A 22,367-nucleotide genomic window follows, 5' to 3' on the forward strand; every position below is an offset into this window, starting at 1 on the left:
GTAGAACTGAAATAAAACTTAAAACAGTGCCTGCGAAATTCTAAAATTCTAAGGAGGAAATTCCTATCAGCCCAAATTAAAGGCAATTTCAGAAATGCAAGGAGATAAAAATTTTACCTCTCATCTTCCCTTTCTTAGTTAGATACCAAAAAATGGTACACAGCAAAAGAAGGCATATGCTAAGACGGAAAAACATGGGATTCTGGAAATAATGGCACCAACTTAAACGGTCTAGAAAAAAGGTGACAGTTGTGTGGCATAACTAGGTTGTAGGAGAAAAATTATAAAGTGGGTAAAATGACAAAGCATCTGGAAAGAACTAAGAATATAGAAGGAAAATTAGGCAAGCAGAAGAATGTAAGAATGTAAGATGAAGCAGAAGAATGTAATGGAAAAACCAAAAGCTGTACCACAAAGAAAATCACAGTGGCTCACGCCTGTAAAATATGGGCATTGAGCTTCACAGGGATTGATTGTAATATAACTATTTAGAAGGATGAGACAAAGGAAATGAGGAAGGTGTCAGTTAAATCATCATTTATCACAAAATGAAGGCAATTTGAACTCAATGTCTAAATTATCAATAGATAGCAATGGAAAGTAACTTCTCAATCTTGTAGTCTAGACTATTTAACCAAAGGTATGTGTCCCTTTAATAATTTTTCTTTAGTTTATTGACAGAAATGTTTACAACATGACACCAACAGAAGGGATCAAAGTGTGTTGTGAAATTGCGAGTCTTCATTCCTTTTTCTTGGTTCTTTGTATTCAAAGATGCTGTTTAGTGTGTTCTGTTCTTCATCTTCTCTCTTGTTCGTTTTCCAGGTCTCTTCTATAGAAAAAGACATACCACATCTGGTCACATAGCAGCGTGCCTTCTGCCCCAGGGTGAGGACGAACAGAACTGAAGGGAGAGGGCAGGGTTGGGAGTGGGAGGGGAGGCTGAGGCTGCTCCTCACCCGGGCACCTGGGCTCACTTACATTTGATCCTTTCTTGCCAGGCCTCTTGAGGCCTCTGCCATGAGCTGTCTTGGCCCGGAAGCTAGATACATCATCATAGCTCTCCCGAGTGTTCCACTTTGAGCCTTTCTTCTTTCCACCAAAACCAAACTTCTGGTTTTTATATCGTCGTTTAGCACTGGGCCTGGAAAAGAATGGTCCTAGCCATCACCACAGCACTGTAAAGCCTGATGAATCTGATGGCCCAGCAATGCTCTCAGTTTCCTTTCTATAAGCAAAGCCCCTTAGGCACATCTGTAACCTAGAATCTCATCCTTGGCCCCACAATCCTATGCTACGGCCTCTCTAGACAAACTCATCTAGCTCACCTATTTACAGTTCTGACCACCAGAGCAGGAAAATAAACCAAGAAGCAGGGAAGGCTCTACATATATCACGTGGCTTCCTGCTGTCTTTAGAAAGCTTTCTATTTTAACCAAATCTTATTAAATCACCCTCAGTTGTGTCTATTCCTCTCAAGGGTAAATACATGCAGTTAACATCCAAATGTAATGTAATGAATACGTTCAAATGTAAACATTCAAATATAATTATAGGCATTCAAATAACATTCAAATGGAATAACATTCAAATGTAAAACTGGTCATCCAATAGAAATCTTGAATTCAGCATCTCCAAATTCACGTCATCTCCTGGACTGGCTCTACTTCCTGTACATATGCCCTCACCTGAGGCTGGCGCTGCTCCCACCAACCCAGACACACAAGCTAAACATGTGGGAGTCAGCCTTGGTTCTTCTCTCACTCTACATACCCAATTCAATTACTGAGTCCTGTTCATTTCACCTCTTAAATGTTTCTTCAATCCATCTTCTCTTCTCCCTCAGTTGCCACTTTCAGGTTATTATCACTGCTTATCTCGACTTTTGCAATAGTACCCTTGTCAATTTCCCAGCTTCCCTCAGGTCTGTCACTTATACAAAATCCACTGTAATCTTTTTAAAAACATGAATATAACCTGCTCATTATTGTTAGTACAACCTACAACCTAGTCTCTCCACTGCCTTCTGGACAAAGCCCAAGCTCCTCAACAAGGCAAACCCACAGCCCAGGTCCCCCCAACCACATCGCACCCCTCCTTGCTTCGCACTGTATTCCCAGTGACACCAAGGGCTTACTGTTCCTCACAAAACCCTGAGGTTTCACATCTCGATGGCTTTGCTCGTTCAAGCTCTTACTTCTTCCCAAACCCAGCTTCTCTTCTATTCTCGTGGTTAATTCCTACTGATGCTTCAAGCAATGCTCAAGTCGAACACTCCTCCAGAAATCCATCCCCAGACCCTGTCAGGTATTTATAAAAGCTGACTCAGTGCTAATCCCCAAATGCCTCTATCATAGCACTTACTATCTTACGTGGAAATTATCATTTCCCCTAGGCCTGGTATCCAGGTATGCAAAAAAGTAGACTAGAAAGAACAATGAGAGCTGACATTCTCTCTTTCAATCTTCATACTATGAGGCAGACACTATTTCCTCAACTTAGCAGATGAGGCAATTAGCATTTAGAAAGGTATAGTAACTTGTTCAAAACTGCCCTCCTACTGAGTGATAGAGTCAGGATCTGAATCCTAGGTCTGAACTCTCAACCATCACACTGTGTGATGGGGAATCAACTTTTACTCAGCATTCACTTAAAGGGTGCCACATACTTCAAAGTACCTTCTTAGGATGGGTGCAGTGGTTCACACCTGTAATCCCAGCACTTTGGGAGGCTGAGGTGGGTCAATCACTTGAGTCCAGGAGTTCAAGACCAGCCTGGCCAACATGGTGAAACCCTGTCTCTACTAAAAATACAAAAATTAGCTGGGTGTGGTGGCGGGCACCTGTAGTCCCACCTACTCAGGAGGCTGAGGCACAAGAATTACTTGAACCCGGGTGGCAGAGGTTGCAGTGAGCCAAGACTATACCACCGCACTGTAGCCTGCGTTGATAGAGTGAGACTGTCCAAAAAAAAAAGTTTATAAAGTGCCTTCTTTTACTCTTCAAAGACTGACATGGCTAAAAGGGCCCATCACACAGTGCTAGGGGTCCTGGCCCCAGGCAGCAGCTGCACTCTCTGGACTCTGTGGCTGCGCCGGTGGAGGTGCTATGTCTGCCATCCTCATGACCTGTGGCCCCATCGCACCTCACAGAACCAAAGAAACCATGCCAAAACCCTTCTCACCCCTTCCTCATCTGCTGGCCTTTGGCTCCTGCCTTCTTGCGCTGTGCCAGAGGTTTCTGATCTCCCTCAAGGAAATCCAGTTTATCAGAGAAGCCTGTAAGTGAAGAAGTAGTTTTGATCAGCACCATTGTATTTTAAGAATAAAAGTTTGAACCGCCATATAAGGCTGTTATTTGCTACACTGATTTTAAGAGTCACATCCTGCTCTCCAACACCACTCCCAAAACTTAGATCCGATAAGTCCACATCAACCAAGAAGGCTCCAAAGCACTAAGTGTTCAAATCAACTCTAAAGTACCTGCTACCCTCGTTCCCCTAGCAGAGAGATGTACCGACCTTTCTGATATTTCTTAATAGCATTCATCATATGTGCTTTCTCCTGCTGCCTCTTCTGAAGAACCTCCGTTTGCACCTGTGATATGAACACAAGAACTGTTACAGCCATTCCATACCATTACTCCAGTGTCTATATTGTCTTAATAGCAACACCATGATTAATACCACTACCCTTTGACATTTACTATGTGCCAAAAACTGTATTAGGGACTCTTAAGTATACTCTCAGATCTAGGTATATTCTTCATAGATGAAGATATATCTGTCTCATAACAATCCAGTGAAGTTGAAATTTGTGTTATCCCCTCAACTGAAGCACAGAGAAGTTAACTTGCCCAAGTCGCACAGAGAAAAAGTGCACAGCTGAGATGACGCAGGCTGTTTGACTCCAAAGCCAGCACTCACCGTTATACAATCCTGCCTACAAAACTGAAGTAAATCATGTTTAAGACTACATCGATTTTTCGCATCACATTTGGACAGATTAATTACCTAACTCACTAGGCATGAAAGTACCAAAAGGAAGAGAAAAAAACAATGTCCCCAGGTAAAGAAAAGAAAAAAGTTTGAAGGATAAAAGGAGACACTTTATAATACTCTAACAGAGGGTTTCTCAATTTTGATACTGCTACAGTGTGGAGAGAATAATTCTTTGCTGGGGTGTAGGGGCCTGTCCTACACTGTAGGATATTTAGCAGCACCCCTGCCCTCTACCTACTAGATGCCAGTAGTACCCTCCCTCCCAAATTTGACAACTAAAAATATCTCCAGGCAGTCACAGAAAACTCTTGGGGAGCAAATTCACCCCCAGTTAACAACCTCTTCCCCAGTGTTTCCTTAAACTAGGAACAGTGAACTAATAGGCCCAAGTGAGTTTATCTTTGCTTTTGGTAACTTTGGTTATGTTAAATTAATTCCTGGTGTCTTTGAGAGAATCTCAGCCATCCACCTCCAGATCAAAGAAATAATAAATCCACAGCAGGCCTTTTGTAGAGGACAGGATCCCAGCCTATTCCTACTTTCCTGAGAATGTATCAGTGAAACGACCCCAAATGTGGACAAGAGTTCTGCAGCCCAGATCACAAGTGCTCACGTCCAAATGTTGACAAAGTCTTAACACCCACGCCAATCTTCCTCACATTCATTTCTTCCCACAATCCTAACTTTAAAACCCGTCATCTTCCTTCTTAGATGACCATGAAATAAAAAAGGAAAACCAAGAAAAGTTTTAGGGTATGCCTGATCTGGTGTTACATTAGAACTCAGACACTCATAGTTCAAACACACAGGCAATCTTTCAGATTGGATGACAATCATTACGATAATTTCTTCAGGAACGTGATTATCACATAGGTCAGTGAGTCCCAAACCAGGATGCATTTCAGAATCACCTGGAAAGCTTTTGGGGAAGAGGGGAAGTCAGGCACAGATTCCCGGGGATTCTGAAGTCTAGAATTCTGTTTTGAAAAATTTCCCCTGGTGATTTTGCTATAAGGTCAGGTTTGGAAACCGCTCATCTGGACCCAGTGTACAGATGTGAAAACTAACGCCCAGAGAGATGACTGGCTCGCCTGCAGTCACCACACTACTCCTGGGGAACCACTCACGTCCAGGCAAGACTGTGCTCATGAATACCAGCACATACACTGACAGATGGTAAACACATGATCAACACACAGTTCCATTCAGTTCAGGGGACCAAGTCAGACCACGGCAATCTCATCTAACACACACACTCCGCCCCTTCCTGTTCCCTGCACACTTTCCTTCTCACCTTCTTCCCGTATTTCCTAAGTGCTCGCAGTTGCTTAGCCTTTTCAGACCTCTCCATGGCAGCCTGTTTAGTCTGCAGCTTCTGTCGAATCTACAACACAAAATGCTGTCAGTTCATGTTATTTGAATCTGGAATGACCACTACTTGGGATGCACTAGAGCAGGGAACAGATATTCCCTGTTCTTTAAACCGTGGAACTTATAAATCATCAATTCCAACCCCTGAGGACAATGGGGCCCACAGGCCGAGCACTTTACCAAAAGTGTCAGAGTGAAGCCAGAGATTGAAAGTCACCTTCCCACTCCCAGTGTGCTGTCTGTTTCATTATACAAACTGCCTATCTGAAGCCCAGGAAAGAAGACAAACTTCTCCCCATTTCTACTATCAGTAGACTGAGGCTGGAAACCAGTATGAGGCCTCAGTGTCCTTTTCTAGTATACCACATACACAATAAAAACCCAGGCAGATACCAGGTGCCTAGCCTTTTCAGTCAAACATACACATTTTAGTTAAAGGATGAGAAGTTGTCAGTGAGAACTTGTACAGAGTTCACAGTGAGAAGGTGAACTACTACCACGACAAAAGCTCCCTAAAATCCAGCTTGAGACCCTAGGGTACTATTTAAATATGCTCATCCCTCAGTATCCATAGAGGATTAGTTCTAGGACCCACTACAGACATCAAAATCCACAGATGCTCAAGTCCCTTATATAAAAATGGTGTAGCATTTGCATATAACCTACACTCACCTCCAGTATACTTTAAAGTCAGGGGACCTCAACTCCCGGGCCATAGACCGCTACGAACCCGCTATGAATCTGTGGCCTGTTAGGAACCAGGCCGCACAGCAGGAAGTGAGTGGCAAGCAAGCAAGCATTACCACCTGAGCTCCACCTCCTGTCAGATTGATGGCGGCGTTAAATTCTCATAGGAGTGCGAACTCTACTGTGAACTATGCATGCAAAGGATCTAGGTTGCGTGCTCCTTATAAGAATCTAATACTTGATGATCTGAGGTGGAACGGTTTCATCCCAAAACTATCCCCTCCCCAAGTTCATGAAAAAATTGTCATCCATGAAACTGGTCTCTAGTGCCAGACTGCCGCTTTAAATAGTCTCTAGATTACTTATAATACCGAATACAATGCTATGCATCACCTCATTCTCATGGATTCAATGTAGTTCTCAGCACATGGAAAATTCAGTTTTCCTTCTGCAACATTTTCAAACTTTTTTCCCAAATATTTTTGATCCGAGGTTGGTTGAATCCACAGATGCTGAACCCATGGCTATGCAGGGCTGAATATATGTTGGATTACATGCTGGCAATCCCCTCCTCCAAAGTTAAATGAGGTCCAAGTTCTACCCAACTCTAAATTGTACTATATCTGAACCATCTAAGAATCCCCCATTTTATAGAGGAGAAAACTGAGGCCCAGAGAAAAGTAACTGTCTACAAGTTCTAGCACTGACAGTGGCAAGGGCACAAGAATGCTGTCCTCTCTGCACACCATGCCGTGACCATGCCAGCTAGGAAATGCACTGGGCCATCTTCACCTCGGGGACCACACTTCACACAGCACTGTTCCTCTCCTTAATTGCTGATTTTAGAAAAAATGTCATTCTTATATGCATCTAATTGGTGGTAACTGGCATGACTGAAGTAGCCAATCTATGGAAGAGGTAATAATTGTCCTCTGACAACTGGCTCCCCATTATTGGGCTCATAGCTATCTTTCTAAGCCAGCTGAATATCCTTAAGTACAAAGTTTTGACTTTCCAGAGGAAAACTTCTATTTCTTACCTTCTGCATCTGCAGATCAGATTTGGCCATTTCCGCAAAATAATCAGTGGGTCGCTTGGTAGGGACTTTGAGCTGATGGAGGCGGGGTAAGACTGCAAGCACTGCGGCCTGGGCTTGGCGATAGCTGAGAATCGTAGGACAAAACGTGTAATGAGGTGAAAGAGAGAGGCCTTATGTTCCTTTTCACCGCCTCTCATGAGTTATTCGAACTCAGAAGGACTCTCAAAATCTGACCTCCATTAGCAAGAACAAACAAACAAAAACTGTCTCACTGATTTAGTATCTAAAAGAAATGTAGCCGTATACTAGTTTTTAAAAAGGGGAGGGGTATTGCTAAAAATAGTTTAAGAGAATGACTACTCTAAAGGTACCCATTAACACAAACTAATGTCGATTATGGATTCTTATGTAATTACTAAAGCAATTCCACACAAGAACATCCCATAAGCAATGTTTGTTTGTTTTTTCCTAATAACTGAAGCATGCACAAAAAGCTTTAAAATGAGTATTTGAAATTAGCCCATAAACTGGATTTTGGATCGTGACCGTGGACCAAGGAGCTCTTCTCTCAAACAGGGAGAATCTCCTAGCTATTCTTAGTCAAAAGAAGCCGCTCTCCCTACTTCTAGGCTTATTCTGAGTGCAGGCTAATTTCCCCTCTTTCCCACTCTCCTGCACAAGGATCCTCAACTTCTCTAACATTTGAAAACAAACATACAAACTCATCTCTCGCTGGAAGTCGTCTTCTGGATCAACAGCTTTCCGGTCCTTGTTCTGAGGTGCTGGCGCCTCAGATCCACCGATCTCCGGCACCGGACCCAGTGTCACATCGAGCCTTTCAACCCATTCCAGATCCCGCTTGAATTCTGCCAAACATTGCTTCAGGCCATTCTAGGAAATCCAGACACTGAGCTCACAAGAAGGGAACTCTGAGTTTGTCTTTCCCAAGCACAGGCTGTTAGGCGAAGGGACAAAGTGCTTATCCCCAATACCCAGACAGGTAATTGACCCTCTCGGCGAGGCGCAGGGTGCATCTTTCCTGGGACAAGAATCGGTCTCCCAAGCCCAACAGGGCCTGATGCGCATCCCATATCCGAGTACCCCCGACCCTGTGCCCGCGCTCACCACGTCGTTCATGGCCTTCTTCGGCCCCTCTAGCACGACATTGAGGCCTGGCTTCAGAAGCCCTCGAGAAAACGCATCCTGCAACTGCAGGACACAATCACGGTCACTCCCAGGGGTGTAAGGCTCTCTCTCCCACGCCCAGCCCCGCGAGCTCGGCTGACACCTACCTCTCTGTCTGTGACAAGGGATTCATCGGATTCCGACTCGGAATCCGAAAGCGGGGGAGTGTCCATCTCGCCGCACGCACGTCCCACACCTACAGGAAGAAGCGGGGTATCCCGAGACCCAAGCGGCTAGCAGAGGGCGGCCCTGGCTGCTGCTGCCTGCCTTCAGCCCCCTACTCCCACGCCGTGGCTCCACGTGCCACCGAATCGCTCCAGCGCCAGCAACTCACAGCTACTGCTCAAGTTTTGATTGGGACTTCCGCTTCCGGCGGCAAACTACACTTCCGGTTTGTCGTTGCTATAGGAACCGCTACGGCGTTTGAAAGTGCCCGGGTTGCTTAGGATCCGTACAGGTAGCGCCTCTGGATACATGCGTGGTCTGCTGACCCAGAGAGAAGCGAAAGGTGGGAGGGGGTACCTGGGGGTCGCCAGAAGGAGCTGGTAGCAGTGAGGGTACGAAGGAAAAGGCAGAAAAAGGAGCCGTGGGCGTGGGGTGGCGCGGAGAATGGCCCCGGAGGAGGGGCAAGGGGAGGAGCAAAGGGCGGGGAGGGCGTGTCCTGGATGCTGGGCGGGGCGTGTCCGGGCCGGGGGCGGGGTCGGAGCGGGGCGGTGCTCTCCACTCTGAAGCGCTGCCTTGGTCTTCAGCAGAACTCTTTGGCGGGAGATCATGTCGGCCGTGGTAGCTCAGACGCTGCATGTTTTTGGTCTTCGATCCCACGTGGCCAACAATATCTTCTACTTCGATGAACAGATCATTGTATTTCCTTCAGGAAATCACTGCGTGAAGTACAATGTGGATCAGAAATGGCAAAAATTCATTCCAGGTAAAACTTTTTCCATCCTGATATATACAGGAATAGTATGTGCCACATATAACCCCATAATCCCAGCACGATGATTGGAAAGAAAGATTTTGGCCGATTTGAATATATATGCAGTATTATAAATGTAGGGGAAATAAATGGCGACTTGTATGATGAAACTAGATTAATCAGTCACGCATATATAGTTAAAATCACATATAAAATGTTAATTTAAAAGTACTTTTTTCACTGTAATTTCATGAAAATATGTTAAGAATCCCTCTTTTGGTGTCTTCAATATCACTGCCTTTGACATCACCAGAGCCGCTTTTTGAGTTGCCTAACAGTTTTCCCGAGCACGCCACCTTCATTTTACCACCGTTTGAATCCATGTATGATGAAGACACTGTAAACTTTATCCCAAGTCGCAAGTAACCGTTCGTATAGCATTACAGCCCTTATTTTTGTTCACAGTGGTCCTGTTGATGATATTCATTATTTCAACAACCGAATCCATTTTCCCATTCTTTATTGCATTGACATATTTTATTTTGTGACATATACATACAAAAGAATGTACCCTACATATGTGTAATATTTAAAGAATTACAATAGAATGTAGATCTGTGAACCCAGCCACCCAGCATAGGAAACAGAATATTACCAGTTCTAGTGCTTCTCCCTGTATTCTGTGTCTTGCTGCATCAGTTCAATATCTTGCTTTTGAGATTCATGCATCTTGATACATATAGCCAAGTTCATTTTATTGCTATGTAGTGTTCTATCATATGAATATAATGTCTCAATATATGTATTCACTCTAGTATTGAGGGACATTTGGGAAATAACAACCATTTGCTATTACAAACTATACTACTATAAACATTCTTGCATGCATATACATTCATCTATTTGTGCAGATTCTCTAGGGCACACAGCCAGGACTAAAATTACTGAGTAATATGATAGTACCAATTTACCCTCCCACTAGAAGTGCATAAGAGTTCTCATTCCTCAGCAACCCTGCCAACCCTTGGTATTGTCCAACTTCGTAATTTTTTGCTAATCCAATGATTGAGAAAAGGAATTGTGGTTTTCGTTTGCATTTCACTATCATTAATGATGATGAGTATCTGTTTATGGGCTATTCCTATTTAGTCGTATGTTAAATGCCTTGTTCAAGTCTTTTACTTGTTTTTTACAGTTTGTCGTGCAGGATATTTTTGGGCAATTTTATTGATTTACATGCACAATTTATATATTCTGTATATCAATAATTTGTCATATATATATATATGTCTTGCAAATAATTTCTTCCAGTTTGGGGCATTTTTCTCCCATCTTACAAGTATCTTTTGATGGACAAAAATTATTAGTTTTAATAAAGTCAAATTTATCAACCACAATATTCTGTTGGAATAAGCTGTATTAAATACAGTTGACTTTATTGATGTTTATTTCCAGCATATTTGCTAAATTATTATTAATTCTAATGATTTGTCTATGGATTATGCAGAGATTTCTACATAGACTATCATATTATCTACAAATAACAATGACTTTCTTCCTTTTTCTTGTGTTACCTGTACTGGTAAGCACCTCCAGACAGTGTTGAATAGGGGCAATAAAAATGGACATCTGGCCAGGCGCGGTGGCTCACGCCTGTAATTCCAGCACTTTGGGAGGCTGAGGTGGGCAGATCACAAGGTCAAGAGATCAAGACCATCCTGGCCAACATAGTGAAACCCCGTCTCTACTAAAAATACAAAAATCAGCTGGGCGTGGTGGCACATGCCTGTAGTCCCAGCTACTTGGGAGGCTGAAGCAGGAGAATTGCTTGAACCCGGGAGGCAGAGGTTGCGGTGAGCCAAGGTCGCGCCACTGCACTCCAGCCTGGGAAACCAAGCAAGACCCTGTCTCAAAAACAAAAATAAAAAAGATCATATGACTTTCCAATATTAATTAAATTATGGTTTTAAACAGACAACATTAATTTATATTTGCTCTCATACTTACCAAACTTTTTCCCACCGTTACTCTTTACAAATCAGATATTCCAGCTGGGATCATTTTCCGTCTGCATTATCTGTAATACTAATACAGATAATGTATTAATAAATTCTCCCAGTTTTTGTCTGAAAATGACTTTATTTTATCCTGACTTCTGAAAGATAGTTTCAACAGGTGTGAAATTTTTATCAGCATATTATAGATCGTATTCCATTGTGTTTATTTGGCTTCTGTTTTGTTGCTGTGGTTAAGAAATTAGCTATCAGCATCGTCTTTCTGTAGATGATCTTTTTTTCTGGATGTTTAATATCTTCTCTGTCTATGGTGTGTGGGTGTATATATATCTATACACATACACCATATACATATATATGTATAAAATACACGTCATATATATACACACACCATATACTATATGTACGTGTATATACATCATATATATACATGTATATATACATATGTGTATATATATACACATACGTATGGATACACACACACACACACATCAGTATAGTTTTTATTTTCATTTTTTATCCTCCTAGGGATTCTTTGAGATTCTTGGATCTAAGGACAGGTATCTTTTTTGTTTTGTTATCTCCTTCTGGAACTCCAAACCATCTCAACTCCATCCTTCACAGTTTTTGTTTTATTTTATTTTATTATTATTTTTTTAAGAAACCAGGTCTCACTCTGTTGCCCAGGCTGGAGTGCACTGGCACAATCATAGCTCACAGCAGTCTCAAACTCCTGGGCTCAAGCCATCCTCCCCACCTTAACCTCCTGAATAGCTGGGAATACAGGCATGCACCACCTTGACCAGCTAATTGTTTTTATGGAGATGGGGTCTGGCCATGTTGCCGAGGCTGGTCTTGAACTCCTGAACTCAACTCGTCCTCCCACCTCAGCCTTCCAAGTAGCTGGGATTACAGGTGCAAGCCACCACCCCTGACGTTCATGTTTTTGGGTTTGTATTTTTTTTTTTAAACTCTTATTTGGATTTTTTACATCTTACTCTCTCTGTGTTGCGTTCCGGATAATTACTTTAGATTTATCTCATAGTTCATTGCTTCTGTTTTCTGCTGCATCTAACTTAATGTTTAATGTATCCATTAAGATTTTAATTTCAGTTATTGTGCTCATATTCTTACACTTCTTACTGTATCACTTCTCTTCTGCTCCTAACTCCATCTTATATCACCAGGGGCCTTGTACACATGTGGGTGGATCCTTGCAGCCCATATGTTCAAATTCTACCCATATATTCTATAAGCAACCACCCTGTGCCCATCCTTCAGGCCCAGGTTGAGTAGAGACAGCCTGGGAAGAAACCAATGTTGGTCTTGTCAGGAGGCTCAAGACCATCTGAGCAGGGAACTCCAGAGTCCTGTGTACCTGCAACATGATCTACAAGAGGCAGTACAAACTTCAGGCAGCCGCTGTATCCCACTTAATGGTAAGGGGTACAGCCAGAGAAAGACTCCGGGATGCTCTAAAATTTGAGGCCCAAGGGAGGATCTCCACTGACCAAGTCTAAGGGTATTACCGGCGAAGGGAAAAATATAAAGGTCATGACATTGGGAGATCTGGATTTGATCTGGCTCCCCATTTTATAAGCTCACAGAGCCTCAGTCTCCTCATCTGTAAGATGGAGATGATGCTCAGCTTGCTCAGCTCAGAGTCATGATGAGGCTCAACATATTCATTTGTTCATTCAACAAAAATGTATTAAGTACCCCCTGTGTTCCAGGCACAAAATAGACACACACATATGCACATAAACTGCTGTCCTCACAGTGCTTCCATTCTAGGAGGGGAGAGTGACAAACAAAATAAAAAGAAGTACAGTCTACATGCTAGATAGTGATAGATGCTAATAAGAACAAATGAAGTATGGAAAGTGAAGCTGTTGGGGGAGTAAGAAGTTGTAGATAGGGAGGCTGGGGAGGGCTCACTGAGCAGTGATTTTTGAGTGAAGACTGAAGGAAAGGAAGGAGCTGGCCATGCTGATGTGGGAGGGCAGGGGGAGTAGCCAAGACACTAGCAAAGGCTCAGAGTTAGGAGGGTGCTTATTGTGTTGGAGGAATAGCTGGGAGGCCAGTGTGGCTGGAGTGGTAAGAACCAGGGGGTGAGGAGCAAGAGGGGAGGCAAAGAAAGAATGGGGAGCAACACCACAGAGGGCCTTGCAGTTCATGAGCTCTTACTCGGAGTCAAATGAGAAGCCATGAAGGGGTGCAGTCTGAGCAGCAACATGATCTTTGTTTCCTCGGGTTCAATCTGGCTGCTGTACAGAGGACAGATTTAAGGAGGGGAAAGAAAGGAAGCAGGGAGAACAGCTGAGGGATGATTGCTGTAATTCATGTGAGAGATAATGGCACTTGGAGCAGGTAGAGGCAGGCGACAGTGTGGTGTGAAGAGATCAATAATGGATATGCTTTGAAGGTAGAGGTGACAGATTTCTTCATAGGCACCATGTGGGGTGGAAGCAGGAAGAAGCAAGGTTTTGGGCCTGAGCATGGAAAGCATGGAGTTGCTGTTGATTGTGATAGAAAGGGCTAAAGAAGGAGCAGGTTGCTTTTGGACCTGTTAAGATTGATGTGCCTGCCAGGTATTTACATGGAGATGCTCAGTAAGCAGGTTGATTTCAGATCTGGATTTAAGGGACAGAAGTCCAGGCTAGTGAAAGGAATTTGAGGGTCATCAGCCTAGAGGTGAAATGTAAAACCCTTAGAGTAGATGAGACATCCCTAGGGCAGTGGTCCCCAACCTTTTTTGGCATCGGGGCAGGTTTCATGAAAAACAGTTTTTCCGTGGACAGGATGGAGAGGGTATGGGGGATGGTTTCAGGATGAAACTGTTCTGCCCTAGATCATCAGGCATTAGCTAAGATTCTCACAGAGAGCACACAATCCAGATCCCTCGCATGCACAGTTCACAACAGGGTTTGTGCTGCTATGAGAATCTAATGCCACTACTGATCTGAGCTCGGGTGGTAATGGTTGCTCACCTCTTGCTGTGTGGCCCAGCACCATGGGTTGGGGACCCCTGCCCTAGGGCATGAATATATCTACAAAAGAAAAGAAGCTGAAAGAGTGAGCTCTGAGCACTTCTGCATTTAGTGCTGGGGAAATGGGGAAGAACCAGCAAAAGAGGCTTTAGAGGAGTGGCCAAAAAGATCACAGGACATCTATGTGAGAGGTGAAGGATTCCCTATTTAATAAATGGTGCTGGGAAAACTGGCTAGCCATATGTAGAAAGCTGAAACTGGATCCCTTCCTTACACCTTATACAAAAATTAATTCAAGATGGATTAAAGACTTAAATGTTAGACCTAAAACCATGAAAACCCTAGAAGAAAACCTAGGCAATACCATTCAGGACATAGGCATGGGCAAGGACTTCATGTCTAAAACACCAAAAGCAATGGCAACAAAAGCCAAAATTGACAAACGGGATCTAATTAAACTAAAGAGCTTCTGCACAGCAAAAGAAACTACCGTCAGAGTGAACAGGCAACCTACAGAATGGGAGAAAATTTTTGCAATCTACTCATCTGACAAGGGGCTAATATCCAGAATCTACAAAGAACTCAAACAAATTTACAAGAAAAAAACAAACAACCCCATCAAAAAGTAGGCGAAGGATATGAACAGAAACTTCTCAAAAGGAGACATTTATGTAGCCAAAGGACACATGGAAAAATGCTCATCATCACTGGCCATCAGAGAAATGCAAATCAAAACCACAATGAGATACCATCTCACACCAGTTAGAATGGCGATCATTAAAAAGTCAGGAAACAACACGTGCTAGAGAGGATGTGGAGAAATAAGAACGCTTTTACCCTGTTGATGGGACTGTAAACTAGTTCAACCATTGTGGAAGACAGTGTGGTGATTCCTCAAGGATCTAGAACTAGAAATACCATTTGACCCAGTCACCCCATTACTGGGTATATACCCAAAGGATTATAAATCATGCTGCCATAAAGACACATGCACACGTATGTTTATTGCAGCACTATTCACAATAGCAAAGACTTGGAACCAACCCAAATGTCCATCAACGATAGACTGGATTAAGAAAATGTGGCACATATACACCATGGAATACTATGCAGCCATAAAAAAGGATGAGTTCATGTCCTTTGTAGGGATACAGATGAAGCTGGAAACCATCATTCTCAGCAAAGTGTCGCAAGGACAAAAAACCAAATACCACATGTTCTCACTCATAGGTGGGAAATGAACAATGAGAACACTTGGACACAGGAAGGGGAACATCACACACCGGGGCCTGTTGTGGGGTGGGGGGAGGGGGGAGGGACAGCATTAGGTGATATGCCTAATGTAAATGTTGAGTTAATGGGTGCAGCACACCAACATGGCACATGTATATATATGTAACAAACCTGGACATTGTGCACATGTGCCCTAGAACTTAAAGTATAATAATAATAAAAAAAGGATATCTATGTGAGAGGTGAAAATATTTTAAGGAGGAGAGGCGAGGCATCAGCTGGGTCGAAACAATGCAAAGGCGTTTTACAAACTCTAAAATCAGTCAACATATACCAAGAACATACTAAGTCCAGACACTGGTGATTGAATGAATGAATGAATGAGCAAGAATGGCCTCTGCCCTCCAGGAGCTCTCACTATTGTAGTGGAGGCAGGTTGTGTAATTCAAATGAGTAGGACTGTGCAAATGAGCTGGATAAATGCTATACCAGGTAGGAACCTGGCACAAAAGCACAATAGGAGGGAGTGAGCAGTGTTCCTTTGCCTCCTCTAGGTTATTACATACTCCTAGTTTTAACTTTCCCTTATGCTTTTTACCTCATATCTGTATTTTCAGCCTCAACCCCTCCCGCTAGCTTTAGAACCATATCCAACTGCTGGACCTCCATACCCAACTGTTCCACAGTGTGTACCTCACACACAATATATCTGAGATTGAGTTTATCTTTTCCTTTCTTCTCCCTGTCTTTCCTTAAGACAGTACCTTGCTAGATATTCAAGCACATGATAAAGATATGATTACAAAAACAATGTGGTCCTGCCTGGCATGGTGGCTCATACCTGTAATCCCAACAATTTGGGAGTCAGAGGCGGGAGGATCACTTGAACCCAGGAGTTCAAGACAAGCATGGGCAACATAGTGAGACCCCATATCTACAAAAAACTTAAAATGTTGGCTGTGGTGTGTGCCTATAGTCCTAGCTACTTGGGAGGCTGAGGCAGGAGGATCACTTGAGCCTGGGAGTTCAACGCTGCAATAAGCCATGATTGCACCACTGCACTCCAACCTGGGTGACAGAGCAAGACCCAGTCTCTAAAAAAAAGGTGGCTCTAATATAAATATCCTAGAAACCCAATAATATGTCTATGAATATGTAACTTCAATATCTATTTTTTATTTATTTATTTTTGAGACGGAGTCTCGCCCTGTCACCCAGGTTGGAGTGCAGTGGCACAATCTCAGTTCACTGCAACCTCTACCTCCGGGTTCAAATGATTCTCCTGCCTCAGGCTCCTGAGTAGCTGGAATTACAGGCACCTGCCACCACGCCTGGCTAATTTTTGTATTTTTATTAAAGATGGGGTTTCACCACCTTGGCCAGGCTGGTCTCCTACTCCTGACCTCAAGTGATCCACCCACCTCAGCCTCCCAAAGTGCTGGGATTACAGGTGTGAGCCACCATGCCCGGCCTAGTAACTTTGATATCATAAAGGTGGCATTCGTCATTAGTCCTAGGACATCCAGTTAGGTATTTGGGAAATGGAAATCAATTTAGATCCTCACTTCATGCTTCATACCTTTTACCATCATAAACCCTAGATGGATTAAAGTTGGAAGTATAAAGATTTCATAAGCAAATATCAAATACTTGGATGGGCTATTTTAAGCAAAAGATGATGGACATACTTTCCCCTATCACCCCTAACTTCCTGAGCCTATATTCCCTCACAGGTGTCCCAGTACCCACAGTCACCTAAACCAGCATCCTAAATGTCATTCATTCCTCGTTTCTCCCCCTCACCCACGCGGTCCACTAAGTCCTATTGGTGTTACCTCTTAGCATCTCTCTAATCTCCCCTCCTCCCCATTCCTCCCCATTCCTACTGCCCCTACTGCCTTCTCATTGCATCTTGCTGCTGTCACCTTTCCGTTTTGAAATAATCTGCTGACCAGCTTCCTTCCCTCCAAGATTGTCTTTGATACAGCCACCAGAGGGATCTACAACACACATCTCACCCTTCCTAAAATTTTTCAGCAACCTCCCAGGTGAAGTCCGAACTTTTGTGCAAGGCTTTCAGTGACCTAGAACCTGGGATTCTCTGAACCGCAGCTACTCTCTGCATCCCTTCCAGAGAATTCCCATGGGCTGGGCATGCATGCCTGCTGAGCAACTTGCTGCATCTCTCCTTGGCATGTTGTAAAGCAGCAGCATGAGGGCCCATCACAAGGGGACCCGTCACATCACTCTCTAGCTCATCCTCCCTTGCCTCACTCACGCTCCCTGCCCTGGGCCTGTATCCACCAACCACTTATCCACTAGACACAGTGCCCAGGACCCACAATACTTTTGAGGACCTAGGAAAATGTTTTAGTATTTATATGAAAATCAGAAAAAAACATGAATATATAATAGTGAATCCAGACTAGATTATATTCCTCTTTATACCAATACAGTCATAAAGTATATTACTGCATATATTTTAAAATAATGTGTGTGTGTGTGTGTGTGTGTGGGGGGTGTATATATATATATATATTTTTTTTTTTTTTTTTTTTTTTTTTTTGAGACAAGAGTTTCGCTTTTGTTGCCCAGGCTGGGGTACAATGGCTCAATCTCGGCTCACCACAACCTCCACCTCCCGGGTTCAAGTGATTCTCCTGCCTCAGCCTCCCGAGTAGCTGGGATTACAGGCATGCGCCACCATGACTGGCTAATTTTGTATTTTTAGTAGAGACAGGGTTTATCCATGTTGGTCAGGCTGGTCTCGAACTCCCAACTTCAGGTGATCCGCCCACCTCGGCCTCCCAGAGTGTTGGGATTACAGGCATGAGCCACCGCGCCCGGCCTATAAATATATTTTTAAACATTTTTTAATGAAGGAGGGGGCCATGAAATCAAAAGTACCTAGAGCCCTCGAAAACCGTAATGTGACCCTGATTGCATTTCCCAAATAAAGTATTTGCACTTTCATCTTTGCCTGAGGCTCTGTTTTCTACAGGATCACAGCCTTCATTTTCATTCTTATTACTTCATGGTTGCAAGATGAGTGCTCTATCTCCAGATATCACCTCTAGATTTCAGGGAAAAGAGGATAGAAGGCATCTGTCTGGTTTTCAGGGAAGCACCAGCTTTATCATAAAGCCACTCCAGAAGACTTCTGCCTCCATCTCACGGCCAGAATGTCACATACATCAGCTAACCGCAAGGGAGGCTGAGGAATCCAGTAGTTGGCATCCCAACCTCTGGAGTAGAGGAGGAGTGATGAGCTAGCCACTCAGGGAATAAAGGCCTCTACTGTCTGACCCTATTCCACCTCTTTAGGCCCATCTTTGGTCACCCCATCTCACATGAAATGCTCCAGCAACACCCACTGCTTGCAGTTCTCGCACTATGCTGTACCCTTCGTCACATCCACCCCGTGGCTCAAGCTCTTCCTGCCATCTGCCACCCAGCCCCCATCTCACCTCACCCCTGCCCTCCTTCAGGAAGGTTTCCCTGACTTCTCCTCCCACTGCATCCTCTGAGATGCCTGCCTTAGTCATTTTCTTTTGGGGACAGAGTCTTGCTCTGTCTCCCGGGCTGGAGTGCAGTGGCATGATCTCAGATCACTGCAATCTCCACCTCCCAGGTTCAAGTGATTCTCCTGCCTCAGCCTCCCGAGTTAGCTGGGATTACAGGTGCCTGCCACCACACCTGGCTAATTTTTTTATTTTTAGTAGAGACGGGGTTTCACCATGTTGGCCAGGCTGGTCTCGAACTCCCCATCTCAAGTCATCTGCCCGTCTCGGCCCCCTGAAGTGCCAGGATTACAGGCATGAGCCACCATGCCTGGCCCCTAGTTATTTTCATAATACTGAAACACAGCTATGCCAAGGCCACCTTTCTTCTTTATGTCCACCACTGTCCACTGCAGTGTCCACTACTGTGCCTGGTTCCTGTTGAATCCTGGTGAAAGTGTGATCTACCTTGATGATTTCCTTTTTCCTCTGTTTGCAGGCTCAGACAAGAGTCAGGGCATGTTGGCCTTGTCCATCAGTCCCAATCGGCGGTACCTCGCTATCTCTGAGACTGTGCAAGAGAAACCTGCCATCACCATTTATGAATTGTCATCCATCCCTTGCCGGAAGCGCAAAGTTCTTAATAATTTTGACTTCCAAGTTCAGAAATTTATTAGCATGGCTTTTTCTCCAGACTCCAAATACCTATTGGCTCAGACATCACCTCCAGAGTCAAATCTTGTCTATTGGCTGTGGGAAAAACAGAAAGTAATGGCTATTGTTAGAATCGACACTCAGAACAACCCTGTCTACCAGGTACCTAGTAGTGTGACAAGTATCGTGAAAATCATAAAAAATAGAACTACTTTTTATTGAATGTTTTCTATGTACCATAGTTCTAATTTCCTCCATGCATTTTAAAATTTATTCTTACAACAACCATATAAGGTATGCACAATCATTATCCCCATTTTACAGATGAGAGAACTGAGGCTCCAAGAGGTTGAGTAACTCACTCAAGATCACAGAGGTAGTGAATAGCAGGGCTAGGAGTTCCCCAACTCCAGCTCCTGTCTTCTTTACTCTGGCCCAGAACTGCTTTCTGGTCACAGGTTTGGCCCAGAAGTGGGTTAATAAAACTTGCTTTCTCTGCCTGGTCCTAGGCTCTTTTTCCAGCAGCATTGCCGGGCAGTAGGAAGATTTCCGAAATGTGATGTAACATGGTAGGTCTTTAGGAAGCTGTTGCTGAAGTTGCAGTTATGTGAGGAGCAGAACCTTCTATTGTGTCTTGAGGGCAAAAGGAAGAAGACCCCTCAGGAACCTGATTGATGGCTTAGGCAGGGGGTCCCAAGGAGGTTTGATCTTGGTTCACTCACCCTAGTCTAGGATCTAGCACTCAATTCCACAAGTTCAACGACTCAGTTCTGTTCATGTTCAGGGATTCTAGCTAATCAGTGTCTCTGGCATAGACTCAATTATTCAACTCACAAGATACTGATGTGTAAACCAGCATATCACAACCAGAATGCTCACATCATTTATCCAGTGTATTCCCTTCCTAGTAATAGAGAAGTTGAGAGGTGAAATTATAATAGTAATCAGAAAGCTGCTGGGTGATTATTCCAGAATCAGACCAAAGGCAGGTAGAACCAGAAGGGTATTTCAACCAGGCCACAGTGAGGCCTGATGAAGCACCTCCTGCTCTGACTAAGTAGATTCAGCAACCATTTATTGGATGCCCATGATGAATCCAGCACTGGGAAAACAGATGAAAAAGCCACAGCCCCTCAAGTTGCTCACTGTCTAGTCAGGACAGCAGGTTGACTGCCTATTACTGTACAGGTAGTCCCCAACTTACTATGGTTTAACTTAAAATTTTCATCTTTACAATGGCACAAGAGTGATATGCACTCAGGAGAAAGAGACCAAGTGATACGCTTTCATGATGCAGGGCAGCAGCTGCAGCCACAGCCCCCAGTCAGCCGCTCAATCACGAGGGTAACAACCAAGATACTCTACAGAGTGGTGCTGTGTGGCCACATGGCTTTGCCCATTTTCAACTTATGGTGTTTTCAACTTACGATGGGTTTATCAGGACATGATCCCATTGTAAGTAGAGGAGCAGGTGTACAGTGGGATAAGAGCTGTGGTTGAAGGATGTTCAGCTGGTAGGAGGCCACATAGCATCCCCTGACATGTGGTTTCTTTCCTCCTGGACGGGGCTATGTAAACCTATCAGACCCTCTTTTTCTGTGTTTCCAGCTGAGCTTTATTCCATTTTGTTGGCACCGGGTGTGGCTGTTGTCATAAGCTGCTCATTCTGCTCTTTGGCCTTTGTAGATTTCCTAGTTTGACTCCTAGTTTGACTCATATCCCTATAAATATAATGGATTATAGATGTGTGCCCTTATCAAATGCAGCATAAAATTACATGATTTTGTGATGTTTAGGAGATATTCTGAGCAGCCTGAAATAAATATTAATTTGTAAAATGGGAAATAATTCCATCAAGAATAGTTTCATAAATTTTTTTCTTCAATTCTCTCACATTTTACAGGTGAGCTTCAGTCCGCAGGATAACACTCAGGTGTGTGTCACTGGAAGTGGGATGTTTAAGCTTCTCCGTTTTGCCGAGGGAACCCTGAAGCAAACCAACTTTCACAGGGGAGAACCCCAAAACTATCTAGCCCACACCTGGGTGGCTGATGACAAGATTGTCGTTGGCACTGACACAGGCAAACTCTTCCTCTTTGAATCTGGAGATCAGCGTTGGGAGACCAGCATAAAGGTCAAGGAACCTACCGATGGCTCAAAGAGCCTGGATGTCATCCAGGAATCAGAGAGGTAATGGTGCTTCCTGGGCTGGTGCTCCCACATCCATTGTACTAACAGCATTATACAGAAGACAGCACTCTTTAGAAACCACTCATAACCCCTCTACCGTAAGAGTCAACTATTCCCATTTTCCCTCTTCCTCTCTAGTTTTCATCTATATTTAAGCACAAATTTAACAGTTATAACCATAGGCTAGATACAATTCTTTTTATTTTTTATACCTAACCTCATTTTATAAACATTATAGTATTACTGGTCTTCAAAACTATAGTTTTTAGAAAATATATTTTCCAGTGGCTAATTTAATGAATGGAATCATGTACATCAAGCCCTTGTAGTATACAAAAGGCATCTCTTGCTAGATGCTGGGGACACAAGTCCTCAAGGAACTTATAATTCAGCAGGAGGAGACAGACCAACAAGTGCAAGGAAATGTTTTAGGTAAATCTGACAGAGGATAGGGGTAAAGTGCAATCTCAGGAAAGAGTGGTTATTGACCATTGTGATAGAGATGCCACGTTACCTCCATGACAACCAGTAAAAATCATATCTCCTGTGTACTGGAATGTACCGTTATATGCACCAGACACTGCTTTA

At 43.6% G+C, this 22,367-nt stretch overlaps 2 protein-coding genes across 2 annotated transcripts in view; one reads left to right on the plus strand and one right to left on the minus strand.

Moving 5' to 3' along the window:
• Positions 1-617: 617 nt before the first annotated feature.
• The window catches only part of EBNA1BP2 (EBNA1 binding protein 2), a 55,982-nt gene continuing 34,232 nt past the window's right edge, over positions 618-22,367 (minus strand). Inside the window, exons 3-13 of the mRNA XM_030823662.1 lie at positions 9,019-9,162; positions 8,616-8,764; positions 8,389-8,477; positions 8,222-8,305; positions 7,815-7,987; positions 7,097-7,220; positions 5,294-5,383; positions 3,520-3,595; positions 3,184-3,277; positions 982-1,144; positions 618-832 (exon numbers count right to left, since the gene is read on the minus strand). Coding sequence (XP_030679522.1) covers positions 782-832; positions 982-1,144; positions 3,184-3,277; positions 3,520-3,595; positions 5,294-5,383; positions 7,097-7,220; positions 7,815-7,987; positions 8,222-8,305; positions 8,389-8,454 — 921 coding nt within the window. The 5' untranslated portion in view covers positions 8,455-8,477; positions 8,616-8,764; positions 9,019-9,162 and the 3' untranslated portion in view covers positions 618-781. The remainder of the gene's footprint in view (positions 833-981; positions 1,145-3,183; positions 3,278-3,519; positions 3,596-5,293; positions 5,384-7,096; positions 7,221-7,814; positions 7,988-8,221; positions 8,306-8,388; positions 8,478-8,615; positions 8,765-9,018; positions 9,163-22,367) is intronic.
• CFAP57 (cilia and flagella associated protein 57) overlaps positions 9,053-22,367 on the plus strand; it is an 86,988-nt gene continuing 73,673 nt past the window's right edge. The window contains exons 1-3 of the mRNA XM_030823184.1: positions 9,053-9,209; positions 19,435-19,751; positions 21,493-21,779. Of these exons, the coding sequence (XP_030679044.1) occupies positions 9,053-9,209; positions 19,435-19,751; positions 21,493-21,779 (761 nt within the window). The remainder of the gene's footprint in view (positions 9,210-19,434; positions 19,752-21,492; positions 21,780-22,367) is intronic.

This window comes from Nomascus leucogenys, chromosome 12 (genome assembly GCF_006542625.1).
Source record: "Nomascus leucogenys isolate Asia chromosome 12, Asia_NLE_v1, whole genome shotgun sequence".
NCBI classification, from domain to species: Eukaryota; Metazoa; Chordata; class Mammalia; order Primates; family Hylobatidae; genus Nomascus; species Nomascus leucogenys.